The sequence below is a fragment of the Argentina silus genome (genome assembly GCF_951799395.1).
Source record: "Argentina silus genome assembly, chromosome: 3".
Taxonomy (NCBI): Eukaryota; Metazoa; Chordata; class Actinopteri; order Argentiniformes; family Argentinidae; genus Argentina; species Argentina silus.
In genome coordinates this window covers 20,711,204-20,725,868 of record NC_139657.1, presented here as the reverse complement: position 1 = coordinate 20,725,868, position 14,665 = coordinate 20,711,204, and the positions used below count along the sequence as shown (strand labels likewise).

The 14,665-nt window shown below is 45.6% G+C and overlaps 1 protein-coding gene across 1 annotated transcript in view; it reads right to left on the bottom strand.

Annotated features, from left to right (window-relative positions):
• The window catches only part of LOC310802022 (PDZ domain-containing RING finger protein 4), a gene marked incomplete at its 5' end in the record, with an annotated part of 38,490 nt that extends 27,750 nt beyond the window's left edge, over nucleotides 1-10,740 (bottom strand). Inside the window, one exon of the mRNA XM_083666266.1 lies at nucleotides 10,672-10,740. Coding sequence (XP_083522392.1) covers nucleotides 10,672-10,740 — 69 coding nt within the window. The remainder of the gene's footprint in view (nucleotides 1-10,671) is intronic.
• Nucleotides 10,741-14,665: the final 3,925 nt, after the last annotated feature.

The following is a 14,665-nucleotide window of genomic DNA, read 5'->3' as shown; positions in this document are numbered from 1 at the left end:
TAGATATTTCTGTGCTTTGTGTTCCTGAAATATAAATCTCTCCCTAAAGCTGGAGGGAATCTGGCAGACAGCTGGACAGAAATTATATGATGGACTGGTCATGTCTTTCTCATTCTCTTCGTCTCTCTGTACAACACACACACACGCGTGCACACACACACACACACACACACACACACACACACACACACACACACACACACAGACACAGACACAGACACACAGACACAGACACAGACACAGACACAGACACAGACACACACACACACACACACACACACACACACACACACACACACACACACACACACACACACACACACACACACACACACACACTATGCATTTCACACACACAACAACCAAGTTGGCTCTTTAGGGAGCTATCTGTTTGCTCCTCACATTTACAGCATTCTGTCAGCGATCCGATGAATATCAGCCCTCAGGTGGAGGTAGACCAACTCCAAGTCCCATCCCTCCCCCTAAAAACAGGTTTTCCAATTGATTAGTACAAACACACACCCACTCTAAAACACACCCAGTCTAAAAACAGACTTTCTCATATTGATTGTCTCTGTGTGTCTCCCCCAGGCTGTACTAGTCCCACTGCAGCCTTCGAGGAAAGCACTGCTTCCAAATCAACTCTCCTCTAGCTCATCAGCACAGAACAACTGACAGACAATGGAGAATGTGTAGGTCTTACAGCCTAGCCATCCTTAGAATGGTATACTGTAGCTGGCTACCCTTAGCTGGTGAACAGAGAACAAGGATTTCGTTGTTTTGTCATAAAACACCATCTTGTTCTTCAATCTCACTACAGCCTCTCTGGACAGAGCTCTTTATGAGCTGACCGGCCTGAAATCAGCGTTTTGGGGAGCTGCCTGCGTTATGATGCCAGACACTTCCCCCTCGAGTTTGACAGGCGGCCGCAGGCGACAGAGGGGAACTGACATGAGCGATGACACTCTGAGTGTTGGTGATGAGCGGGGGAGACACGCCGGTGACACTAATGGACTTCCACTCAGCGCTCCCCTGGCACCACATTGACACACACACACACACACACACACACACACACACACACACACACACACACACACACACACACACACACACACACACACACACACACTCAGACAGCCTAGAGCACAGGGCACCAATGAGAGAACATGAGATCCTGTCTTAAGTTGTGATCCAGGCAGTCCGGAACAATGACATGAGATCTGATACTGCTCTATGATAACGGTAATAGAGAATAATATGCATATTAGCATGCAATGTATGATATAGGAGAAGTCAAAGGACATTTTGATGCACTTTGGCCTATTTGTCGAGGAGTTGGGTGTTAGATGAAGCAGGTGGGATCCCCTGGACAGTATTTAAGTAGGTCTCGTGGTGTTGAGGCTGAGAGGGATGGTTGTGAGAAGAGCTCTGGTGTGTAGGAGGTGCTGGGTTTACTGCAGCGTGGCCTTGCCTGCGGGGGAGAGAACATGGCCACCAGTCTGCCTCTGAGGATCAGGATCATTCTTTGTGGGCTTCTGCTAGGGAATTTTTAGAGAAATGTGCTTTGTTGCTTCTTAAAATGGTGAATAAAGACTATTTTCGATCTAGCAGTTACATGTTTAACATTTTTGACTATGGTTATGTTACATCAAATATGATAATAATTTACATGACTGATTAACATTAGGCATACTGTTATGCATTATCTGTGTGGAAAGTAAGATTTCTTTCAAGATTCGCAATTCTATTAGCCGAGAGTGCAGCTTCTAATGTTATTGGACTTTCAAATTGATTTTGTAATCGGAATACATTACCTTTACGCTTCCATGGTGTCTGCGGTTACCCCAGCATTGAAAAGGAATTGATTTCATCTGACAAAGCCTGGAGTTTTACGCCTTTGTGATGGTCTTATTGAGAAAGCGACTCATTAAAACATGGTCTATGGAACTGTGTCAGTGTGTCAGTGTGTCAGTGTGACAAGAGCACAAATAAAACCTTGCCTCATCTAGCCACACAGTCCAGAGTCACTCCAATACACACACACACACACACACACACACACACACACACACACACACACACACACACACAGACCCAGACAAACGCACGCACATATAGACACACACAGACACCAAAGTGCTAGTCGACAACACAAACTGTTCAAAAGCACACCGCAAGCAGGATGAGGGTGGAGTTTGTAGTGCGTCTAATAATAGCTGATATGGAAGCCTCTCATGTCTAGACTCTTTTGTGAAGAGGAACCTTTAGCGGTGAATGCTAGAATGCTAATGTGGTATTCATGGAGCTTCCATGCGAGCTGCCAAGCAGGGAGGTGTGAGTGTGTCACCCTTCCCATCAGCCCCCTGTCAGCCGCGGCTTATCAGAGGAGCTGCAGTGGGTCCCCACTGACCTGTGGAGTGACATCTAGCCAGCACACTGGGGCTCCACCCCCACCCCCACCCTGATCCCTCTGCCCCTCCTCAGCATTACACACCCATACACACATGAAAGCATGCCCACACCTATGCATGCACATTCACACACACACACACACCATTCTGGTCACACAGGGCCAGAGCAGAGGTGAGGGTAGAGGGGATGGGGATGGGAGGGAGGTAGCAACAACAGGAAGATCACATGACTTTGTCACCCCCTTTATCGACAAAAGATCAAATGGGCGGCTCTATTCTGGCACTGTCCTATTTTTCAAAATGTCACAAACGATGGTAGAAACTGATATCTTAAGGCTAGGCACAAGGGGAAACTGGACGCTGGATTATTGTACGGTGTAGATAAGGGAATGATTTGTCCCCTGTATTCCTCTAGGTCTTCTCTTCTTTCGCTAGCAGCATAAAATAAATAAAAGAGGGCAAGCTTGTCTTTCACAATCCACTAGCAACATAACAGCACCCTCAAACAAATGGAAACCTTGCTCTCCCTTTGGATAAGAACCAAGGAAGGGGTTGTTTGGTGGCACTATCATTTGAGAAGTGATAAATAGAACAAAATAGATTGTACCATTCTGGGGCCTATCCAGAAGGTCAGTTCTCTATCATTCCTCTTAGGGATTTTGATTTGTCAATTGGCTGCAATATATTGGTAGCACTTTGTAAGAACCATAGAAGTAGTGTAGTGTAGTGGGCTACGTGAGATGTCTCTCTAACTGACATCCTTGCTTCAGCCAAACACAAAGAATATAAAAACAGTATACAAAGCACTGATACTACGATTAGTTAAACTTGGGTCATTGTGTGGTTGGATGTGGGGCAGTTAGCCCCACCCCCTCTCAGTGAGGTGCTAAAATACTGTAGGTCCTCTCCTCAAATGCAGTCCGTTATAACTGGGAAAGAAGATGTCTCCTTGAGAATATGCTAATTAGTTAATGAGGGTCCTTCTGTCTGCTTATGAACTGAGGCACCCGGGATTCAGATGCAAAGCCTCCTGTGTGTGTTCCATGGCTTTTTGTTTTAGCTAATGTTCAAAGTGGAAAGCCCAAGCTGTTGGGCTTGGTGTTGCTCCACACACAAACACACATACACACACTGACACACACACACACACACACACACACACACTGAAACACACCACACACACACACACACACACACACACTGAAACACACCACACACACACACACACACACACACACACACACACACACTGACACACACACACACGCACACAAGCACGCACGCACACACACACACACACACACACACACACACACACACACACACACTATGCATTTCATTAGAGGACAACAAACCACTCAGGCTAGATTTACGCTGCTGTATAAAAGAAGAAGATTGCTGCTTTGAAATGCATAAAATGTCATTTATGAAGTGAAGTAGTAGGGGCTGCTAGCGACTGCTATTAATAATGACTCTATCGGAGTAAAAGGACAAGATTTATGTTCTAAAGCTCTTTGATTCATTTGAGGAGAAGGAGACTCGTGGAGATGGAGGCAACAAAGCAGAAAGCTGGAGAGTGCTACAGTACCCACGAAATTCCATGTCATTGTCCAACTCTACACATGCAGTGACTTACAGTATATGAGTCATTTTAAAGCAGGTTTGTTTCATTAGGCAGGTGCTACAGCTTTACAGGGATTAGTATTGAAACACTCAGTAGTAGAGCCAATTTTCTCTATAGCTCCTCCACTCTGATTAAAGTTGATGGCTTTTGATCTTGAGGTTGTGAAACCAACACACGCAGACAAGCTCCTGTATTACTCACTTCCACGGATGGATGGGTGGATGATGCCAGACTGATGTCATCCTCGTCAGACAGGGCCAAATTCCTCCCATACAATTTAATTTATGTACTGATGTCACCCGAAAGAAGAGGGAACTCAGAGCATGACCTCTAGGACTGGCTGCTCCTTTAATTGGCTCATAGACATGTCAGTGACATCACATGTCAAAGACATCCTCCAGTGCCTTTTAACATCTCTATACTGCTCTCAAAGTCCATTGAAGACCATTATTATGGATGATGCCCAAAATATGTATTATAGAGATACACAGGAGCATGTTTTAGAATATAGCCCTAAAAGATGTGGTTTTCCAGAGGAAAGTGATTGACTCTCTGCTGTGTTGTGAGGTATTTTCAAGCAGAGGCTACAACATGCGAGGGAAGATGAAAGAGAAGGGGTGAGAAGGGAGAGTGGTGGCGATAAAACTAATTTTGAAGAGCCACCTCGCGTTGGGTCAGAGGGGGTGGGGGGGGGGGGTCCAGGGATTTGATACATGGCTGAAAAGGTCAGCTCGCTCTTATTGGGATAAGAAAGAGACGGAAACAGCAAAAGGTCAATTCATCAACCTCCCTCTTAAATCCCTGGTGCTCCTCCTGAATGAGATTTAGAAGACTGACTGATAAAAGCCATTGACTTCATATCTCATCGTCAATGTGTCACCGTTGGTAGTGGGGAGAGGCATCCTAGGGTGGGTTTCAGAGCTAAATAACTCCACATGTAATTTAGAGCTACTTTACCATTACATTTTCATGTCAGATCAGGTTGCAAATGCTCATAGATAACAACAACAACATCAGCTGCTGTTAACAGTGACTGTATCTGCCCTAGCTGTTATGTTTCATCCTACTGCGTCAATGGCTCTGAGTCGGCATTCAGTGTATGCACTGATACAGTGTATTTAAAATAGGAACTATATGATTCTGCATTCTGTGTAAATTCGTGGTTATATAATTCACTGCAGTCTCCTCTGTAGTAGATAACTATGTGAATAGCATTAGACGCCAGGAGGCTGGGAAGGAGAGATAAATACTGTACACTGCTTTGTAAACAGGCAAAGTGGAAAAAGATCAAGTCAGCATATTAGATCTAATTTTCTGCTGCTGGAAATCCTGAACCACACAAGTCAATGTGAGCAGACATCCATTTCTGTTGCAATCAAACACGGTGATGGCTGACAGATCGGGATTCTGATTAAAACCTGGAGGATGAAGTACAGTTGGAGCGCGGGGTTGGTGACGGGGGTGAGGGGAGACATAGAAATATGGGCCTGGGTAATTCCTAGGAAATGGGAGGACAGCATTGAGGGCCAGATTATATTTCAGTGTAATCTCTCCTGGGTGGACACAAGATCAATCAAGCTGCACATGTTTATTTCCTCCCCCCTTTGTTCTTTCCTATCAATTTTAATGGTTGAGGGACATCATTCAAAAAAATGTAATGGGACAAGAAGATGGATGGGAACATTTGTAACTAACAGTCTGGAGATAGAGAGAGAGATGGTGGGGGTGTGTGAGATGGAGAGCAGGGTTCACCAGTTTATAGTCTCAATGAAAGCCATCTCACACACAAGCGCGTACATGCACACACAAACATGCATGCAAACACGAACCTAGCACTGTAGTCTCCCTCTGGACCTCCTGGGTCTTGTCCTATAGCAGGTTGCTGCTGTACTCATATCTCTTACATTCTGTGTTCTGATACTTGACTTGCATTGTGAGTGACCTGCAGTATGTATGTACAGTCAATAATACTGTAGAAGATGGTGCACCAGTAACAGAAGAAGGACAGTATCCCATGAGGTGCTCTGATCATAGCCTGCACATGCGGTGATGCGATGGAGCATCTGGCTCTCTACGGCGTTGGAACTCTTCTCTGCATGATGGAGCTCCTGGGATTCGTCCCTCACCCCAGACACAAATGGATCCCAGCTCTGCCTCATTTCAGCTCTGTCACTTCCTCTTCCTCTCACCAGATGACACCAGTGAACATGCTTGCGACGCTAAGCACAAACCCCAGACACCAAATCATGGAGTCACAGCATTATAGCCCATTGGTGCAGTTCATCTTGAATATTTTCAGCATTCCAAAAGTCACCCACTGCCTTTGTGTCCTAAAGCATGACTTTGAAGGGGTAGTGTGGAGTTGATATGTTTCCTCTTTCATAATATGTATCAGTCAGTTATCAGGGGCTGTGTGCCTCATTGACTTAAACCTGCTTTCCATTTCTTTCTCGAACACAGTGAAGCTCAATGTCCCTCCTATCTTTTAGAATTCACGCTCACTTTTCTTCTAAATGGATTCATGGAAAAGCAGGAAGCTATGATCATTGAAAAAAAGCTTTAGATCAGCTTTGATGTCCTTACTTTGGTTATCATCCTCAAGAGAGCTGTCTGTTAGTGTAGCCTAGTGGTGACAGATTAGCATTACTTTACACAGGCTAGCCTGCTAGTCATCGTTTCGATCATCAGGTCTCAGATCACAAAATCATAATTCTATCAGGAGTTTTTAAGATACCAAAGCAAACACAATGAAGTGATGAGGACCAATGCAATTGAAGCTAACGGACACTAATAACAGATAGCCACATTGCTGAGCTACGCTGCCCTGCTCCGCTCATCGACATCTGTTGTCCCGCTAATTAGCCCCAAACAGCTACACATCACTGAGTTTGAGGAGCACACAGACAATGCGTGACACTCACGAGGGGAGCCTGTGGACACAATGGGATTTTCAAAGCTGTACCAGATCATATATCGACAATATGTTATTGTCTAGAAAAGAATTCCTGGGAGGGTTGGTGTAGTGTGGTGTAGGGAGGGGTGGGGTAGGGTAGTGTGTAAGGAGGGTTGGTGTAGTGCGGTGTAGTGTGTAAGGAGGGGTGGTGTAGTGTGGTGTAGTGTGTAAGGAGGGGTGGTATAGTGTGGTGTAGTGTGTAAGGAAGGGTGGTGTAGTGTGGTGTAGTGTGTAAGGAGGGTTGGTGTAGTGTGTAGGGAGGGTTGGTGTAGTGTGTAGGGAGGGGTGGTGTAGTGTATAAGGAAGGGTGGTGTAGTGCGTAAGGAAGGGTGGTGTAGTGTGTAAGGAAGGGTGGTGTAGTGTGTAAGGAGGGGTGGTGTAGTGTGTAAGGAGGGGTGGTGTAGTGTGTAGGGAGGGTTGGTGTAGTGTATAAGGAAGGGTGGTGTAGTGTGTAAGGAAGGGTGGTGTAGTGTGTAAGGAGGGTTGGTGTAGTGTGTAGGGAGGGTTGGTGTAGTGTGTAGGGAGGGGTGGTGTAGTGTATAAGGAAGGGTGGTGTAGTGTGTAAGGAAGGGTGGTGTAGTGTGTAAGGAGGGGTGGTGTAGTGTGTAAGGAGGGGTGGTGTAGTGTGTAAGGAGGGGTGGTGTAGTGTGTAGGGAGGGTTGGTGTAGTGTGGTGTAGTGTGTTAGGGGCTGTTGAACATGTCAATAAAGTTAACTGTGTTTCATCCTCACACCTGAAACTCCTGCTGTCTCCACAGAGTGGACAATCACTGACAGGTTAACTAGAGTGGAGCCAAGTAGGAGAGTGGGGAGAAGCATCGAGAGAGAGAGATAGAGAGAGAGAGAGATAGAGAGAGAGAGAGAGAGAGAGAGAGAGAGATAGAGAGAGAGAGAGATAGAGAGAGAGAGAGAGAGAGAGAGAGAGAGAGAGAGAGAGATAGAGACCAGAAGAAAATTCCTGCGTCCTTCTCGGTCAGCCCGGGCCAATAATAAATAAAAGATGTCAGCCTTGTGAGATAGCTTTGCAGGCCAACAGAGAAAGGTGAGCACATTTCCATGCTGAGCACCTGCAGCAGCCGTGAGAACAGAGAAAGAGAGCAAGAGAGCAGAGAGAGAAAGAGAGAGAGAGAGAGGGAAAAGAAGAGGGAGCCAGTAGAGTCATAAATCTCCTACGGCTATCAGGGTCAGGCAGGCAGGGATAGTGTCAAAATTGTGTCGGATTGTGAAGAGAAGGGTGGTGGGAGGGGGACCAACCACCGTGACTGACTCCTGCTCCTGAAATCAACCTGCTGCAAGGCCAGGCTCTCACGCTGTGACTGTGCAACACTACCTCTCTCCATTTACATTCACTAGGCAGAGGCTCTGCATAATCACAAAGAGAACCCAGCTGTCTGTGTAGCGAGGTACAGTGTGTGTGTGTGTGTGTGTGTGTGTGTGTGTGTGTGTGTGTGTGTGTGTGTGTGTGCACGTAGAAGAGAGAGATGGGGAACTAGTGAGGGATAGAAAAGAGAGCGTATTGAGGACACTGTGTAAAAAAGACAGGAGGATTAGGTTAGCAGCATTGTGAGCAGCGCATGCAGCTCTCCCCTGTCATAACACACGTCTCTTCCTGACCACAAAGACACACTGACACACTTCCTACCAGCCACACTGCCCAGAGGACACACACACACACACACACACACACACACACACACACACACACACACACACACTTTCTGTGGCTGGAGTGGCGAAGCTTCACCTCTCTCCCTTTCTCTCTCTTTCTCCGTGCCTCTTCCTGTCTTTTCACTCTCATGTTCTCTCTCCCTCTCAATCTTTCTCTCTCTCCCTCTTTATTTCCATCCCTCTCCCTCTCCCCCCCCCCCCAGTGGTGATCAGGTAGCAGGTGCTGATGTTGCAACGAGTACTCTCCCCTGAAGCGAGCTCTCTAAGCAGCGCTATCTCTCATACTGAACCGCTGGGCAGACAGATATATAGGGCTTCTCCACTCCCTAGAGCACAGTGGGGGTGGGCACAAGGGATTGGCATACCTGGTGGATGTACGCAGCTCCCCATTGCTCAACATGAGGGGAGGAGAGGGAGTCAGAACACTTTCCTAATGACAGGACAAATAGTGTAGTACTACAGTAGGACTACTCTATCCCTTCTAGAACTGAGGAAGGTTTACAGTCAGAGAGGGTTACCTTGACATCCTTCAGAACACTGCACAGCATTTCAACTAGGTTTCCTTTAACAATGTGAGTACTTCACCGTTACTGATATAGAGGCTTCAAGCTTGCACACAATGTAACCATCACCTCAATTCATTAAAACATTGACAATATATTTGACAATGCCCGTCACTTGCGTTACTCCAGTGGCACACCAGCTGAAAGCCACAGGCAGTGGTTACCCTACTAGTTAACCTCCCCCTCTCCTCCCCTCTCCTCTCCTCTCCTCTTCTCTTTCCACAAGGGCAAAGAGAGATATTTCACATCTAATTAATGCACAAGATGGTTTGTATAAAAGGGCTAATGAGGCTGTGATCACACTGGCGTGAAGGCAGGCACAGGCACTCACTGGTGGAGGGGGGCTGAGCTCTACACAGCTCCAGGAGCAGCTCCAGCTACTCAGTTATTAGCCTGTCATGAGACGAGAGCTACTGGGGGTGACTAGGGGAGGGAGACTGGGGGGGGGACTGGGGGAGAGACTGGGTAAGGGGCAGGCTGGATTGAATGCCTCCTTTTGTTGGAGTCAGTGTGGGTACACCATCACAGTTGGTGGGTATTTCATCTCTCGCTCTCTCAATGCATACATTACCATACAAATATGACTATATACAACTTTGTTGAAGTATTGACTATAACACACATAATCACATCATCATACTGTAGGTCATATTCACTAATGATCTAATCAATTCAATCAGCAATGCTAACTTTGGGATAATACAGAAGTAACCATTACAGTGCATACTAAGGATAAAAACTGAGAGAGTGAAGTAGAAGTACAATACCATTGTAAATTGGACATTGAGCACTGAGATTGAGACAGCATCTGTTTCTGAGTACTGAAACACAGAGGCATCGTCAAAGATGGTTGCTTCTCCAACTGACTACGACTTCAGCATATCAGACAAAACAGTCCCACGTTTAAAAGATACATAAACAGCCCAAACCCAAAACAATCGGACACTAATACACAAGATCAAAACAGCTGTCATCCTAAGCAAGCAAACGTCTTTCAATCCCAAACAGTCTGACCAATTCAGTACCTCTAGTTCTAACCAGTGCCTGTATATTTTTCTCAGGTGAGTGTGCCTGGATGAATGGGCTCCACTTTATTACCTGTACTTCTAAAGACCAATCTTCCTTTGCTGGAAACAGATCTGCTGGAAAGGAGGAAGGAGGAGATCTCTCTCTCTCTCTCTCTCTCTCTCTCTCTCTCTCTCTCTCTCTCTCTCTCTCTCTCTCTCTCTCTTCATTATTTCACACTTTCAATCTCTTTGTCTCAGGTAAAATGTCTCCTGTTCAGGTATGCATATGGAGACAGAACTCTCCTTCCTTCCCACAACGCAACACAGATGCAGGAGAGTGAAAACTGCACTGCACACACAGCACGCATCAAACCATAATACATCACAGAGCACAACAACACACTGATTGAAAGACAACCAGAGCTGGCAGTGCCTCCACTCACCTGTGCAATCTCATACAGCAGTTTGTAGTGTTCCTCTCGTTTCTGTAAAGTGCACAGATTGCAGCCCATTATAGTCGTCGTGGAAACGCCGGGCGTCCAATTCTCCCCGAGCAGTGGCAGTGGTACGGACAGAGGGTCACCCTCCAGACCAATGCACTGTTTCTCATCAGTCACTCCTTAGAGGGCATTGCTCTCACACATATAAACACACACACACACATACACACACACACACACACACGCACACGCACACGTGCGCACACGCACACGCACACGCACGCACACACACACACACACACACACACACACACACACACACACACACACACACACACACTCCTACACACCCCAAGACACGGACACACAAAGCTCCAGCTGGCTGTAACAGATGAAGGCTCTGATGTGAACACTGGTAGCAGCAGCAGTAGCAGCGGTAGTAATAGTAACGGTTTCAGCGTCAGCCCGTGCTTCTCCTCTCTCTCTTTCCTCTACCTCTCTCTCTCTATCTCACACACACATACATACACACGCTGGAGTTGTGACTCCCGCTCTCGGAGACACTCCCCCTTTTTCCTCTCAACGTCGCTACACATGACTACCCAGATGCCAGCTCATGAATAATGACAAGACTGGTGGGTTCTTATTCATGAGGGGGGTGTGAGCAGGGGAGGGGACTGGTGAGGAGGGAGGAGCATGTGAGATCCAGTGTGCTGGTTCATTAAGACTGAGAGACAGTTACACAATGAGATTCTTTGTGTGAGTAGCACCTCAGAGGAGACTGAGGAATACTGCACTCACACTACATCTGCATACTGAGAGAGGAGGACAACCTTTATGAACTGCTAATAGACAATAGCCTGTACCTGTATCTGAGGTAATTTATTTGGTGTATTGTATATGAGGAGTAGAATATGTGTTAATGATTGAAAAAAGCCAATAATGGAAGAAAGAGCCAAAAAATAACATACATTTTCTAAGGTAATGGAGATATGTACAAATGAAAAACAACAGCAGGTTATTCTATATCTGCAGTCCATAATGTGGAGATAAGACAGAGTCAACAGAGTAATCGATCTTCCTCTGTCATCATACGACCACACAGCATATTTACCTATGAGAATGAACACTGAATGACATGGAGTCACAATGAATTACAGATTATAGAGCAGTTGTGGGTGGCACTGAACGTGTTTAAAAAGAACATATACTGAAACAGGTTGGTGTAGAAGATAAATGGTATGTTACGATGGGCAAAAAAACATATTTTCAACTATTAATTTGAAACTCAGCCAACATTGCAGGTGTCGCTAATGGGACCTTCTGAGCAAATTGGCAATCAGGAAAAGCCGGAGACTTCAGAGAAGATAGTTCAACCGCTGGTTTCTCTCAAACTGCGATAATTACAAGACAATAGACCCTGGATATGGTATAAACCACAAGCCCCTTTTGCTAACAGGAAGCTGCACTAACGAGCAGTAATTGTTAACAAATTGGCCTCCCAGCTGACAGCGGGGCTCGCTGGGCAGAGCAGAGCTAAGAGTAGATGAGGGCTCATCAGCTGGCTACCGGGCATCCCACCCCCGGGGACGACGTAATCCGATTTTCTGGGCTTTAATTTTACTCCACTGCCTGGAGGCCGGCCAAACAGCTACCTACATCATACAGCACCATTACGGTTAATATTACTATCTCTCCACCAACCATCCCCCTCCCTCCTCTCTACCATCCCCACTGCCATCCGCTCCTCATCCCGAAGAATCCAAGAGCAGGCTTTTTGCAGTTGCCTGGCAATACCAAATCCATGAAGAGCTGTTCACTAAAGTGTCAATTTGACATCAAAGGGTCTTGTTGGGGGAGCAGCGAGCGGGGATATGATATTGCATTTGGAGGACAGGGGGCTGATGTGTACTGCATGCTTGCTTCACAATGAGCTCGGATGAGAATGTGAGGCACAGGCAGTGGCTGTGATAGTGGACTATTCAAAATGGAGTGAGAGTATACGACGATATGAGATGTGTTTGGAGTATAGAGGTCTTTCTATCTGTCCACTCCCAGTCAGTATTGCTTTACTAGTCTTATCTGCAATAATAGCAGATCAAACTTAAATGCATTAGAAGAACCACTATTACTGTACATTAAAAATGTGCTGACAGCACTAGTCATAACATGAGCGTTGGGCTTTAAAAGCAAAACAAGTGTCTCCAAAACAACCTTACTCAGGGAGCATCTCTGGCTGTCCAACACTTTGGGAGGTTGTGGTCAGTGACCCATAAAGGTTGAGATGCCCATCGGTCAGCCTAATGGTCTTCCTCATCAGCCCTGAACCGGGACTGATACAGTAGCCTCTGCCTGCGGTCAACCAAGCACCTCTCAATGGGATGTGTTGAGTGAAGGATGTCTTCTAAAGAGTGCATTAAGAATGATAAAAGCCCTCCTGAGGTGCTTTATGGCAGTAGGGTTTTACATTCTGGCAGGGTGAATTTACCTGAGACTGCATTTCCCATGCGACCTAAGGGGAACGCTTGTCACATTATCCTAACATTTAGAAAAACCATTAACACTTTCACAGGGAGATACTGCATTTATAGAACATCAGTCTGTCCTACGTTTATCCCTGGGTAAATGTTCCCTATGTGTTTGTGCTTCACCTTTTAGTTATGGAGCAATTCCACGGTAAGAGAATGACATGGAGATTGGGCAATGATTCTTAATCTTACAGAAGCCAAACCATTTCCTAAAAACAAAATATAAATATTGATATAAGTTGACTGGGGTCTATACTTGAACATGAATGAGGTTTGATGTGTTTCTAAACACCTTTTTTAACTGACTTTTTCTGGTAGATGTTTTCTTAGACGCTTTTCTGTGTTTGACGAGAAGTCAAAGCCTTTGCTTATCCCTATTTTTATGATGGAAGATGGTTGAGAAATGTATTTCCTAAAATAGACTTAGCTTTCATTTGACACCCAATTTGATATGCTCTGATGAATTTCACATTTTGATCCTCATGGGTCCACAGAACTGCCCTATGATAGATATCATTATCTTGTTTCAATAAAGCTATATGAAAGAATAGTAAGTGTACTACAGCATTTAATTAAGCTATTCATATTGGCTTACAGTGCTATAGTATCTCAGTCTACTTTTCCACCACTGGTGTCCTTTCTCCCTCTGTACTGTCCAGGAGTCGTTTATCATGGGGCTGCCCTTTGCCTGCCCGAGTAGAAAAAGGCCCTTGATCGTGTTCCCACTCTCAGTTAATGGGCCTCTCATGCAGGGGCATAGAAAAGCCATTCATTCTCGTATGATGGGCCTATTTCGAGTTTTCTTCAATTCAATTTCTGACAAACTGATATTTGAGCTCACCTTACACCTGGAGGTATAACCTTCAGCCAAGTGTGTAATTCAGGTATATGGCCGAGTTGTAAACTCTCACGCTCTCTCTCTCACACATGCATGCACACGCACACATCATGCACGTGGGTGCGCATTTCTGGTCTGCATGTCCTGAAAAGCTACTTCTATAAGGAACAAGGTCAACATTGTTGTTCACCACTGTGGTAGCATGGGATATGGAACGCCAATCACTGTCCACACACCTGTTCAGTTTCTTATTCGTCAGAGCAAACAATCTCTTAATTGATGAAGATTCCCAGGGTGCATGAAATCAACCATTAGCCTACAAGACAGCATGCAAATGTTGCAATGATCTTACAGTACATGTGCTGTATTGGAATAATCTTACTGTACATGGTACAGTAGCGTTTCAAGGTTTCTACCATTAAAGATGTCAACGAAAAATCAAAGAATATACCAACAATACAACTGTGAGCATAGTCTAGAGCATGGGTGCCCAATACGTCGATTACGATCGCCCGGTCAATCGTGAGAGTAGTGCGGGTCGATCGCGTGACATTTAAAAAAAATTTTTTTTACGACGGACATTTGTGCTTCACCACGGTACGAGGCAATTGAGCCAGTGTGAGTGCGCCAC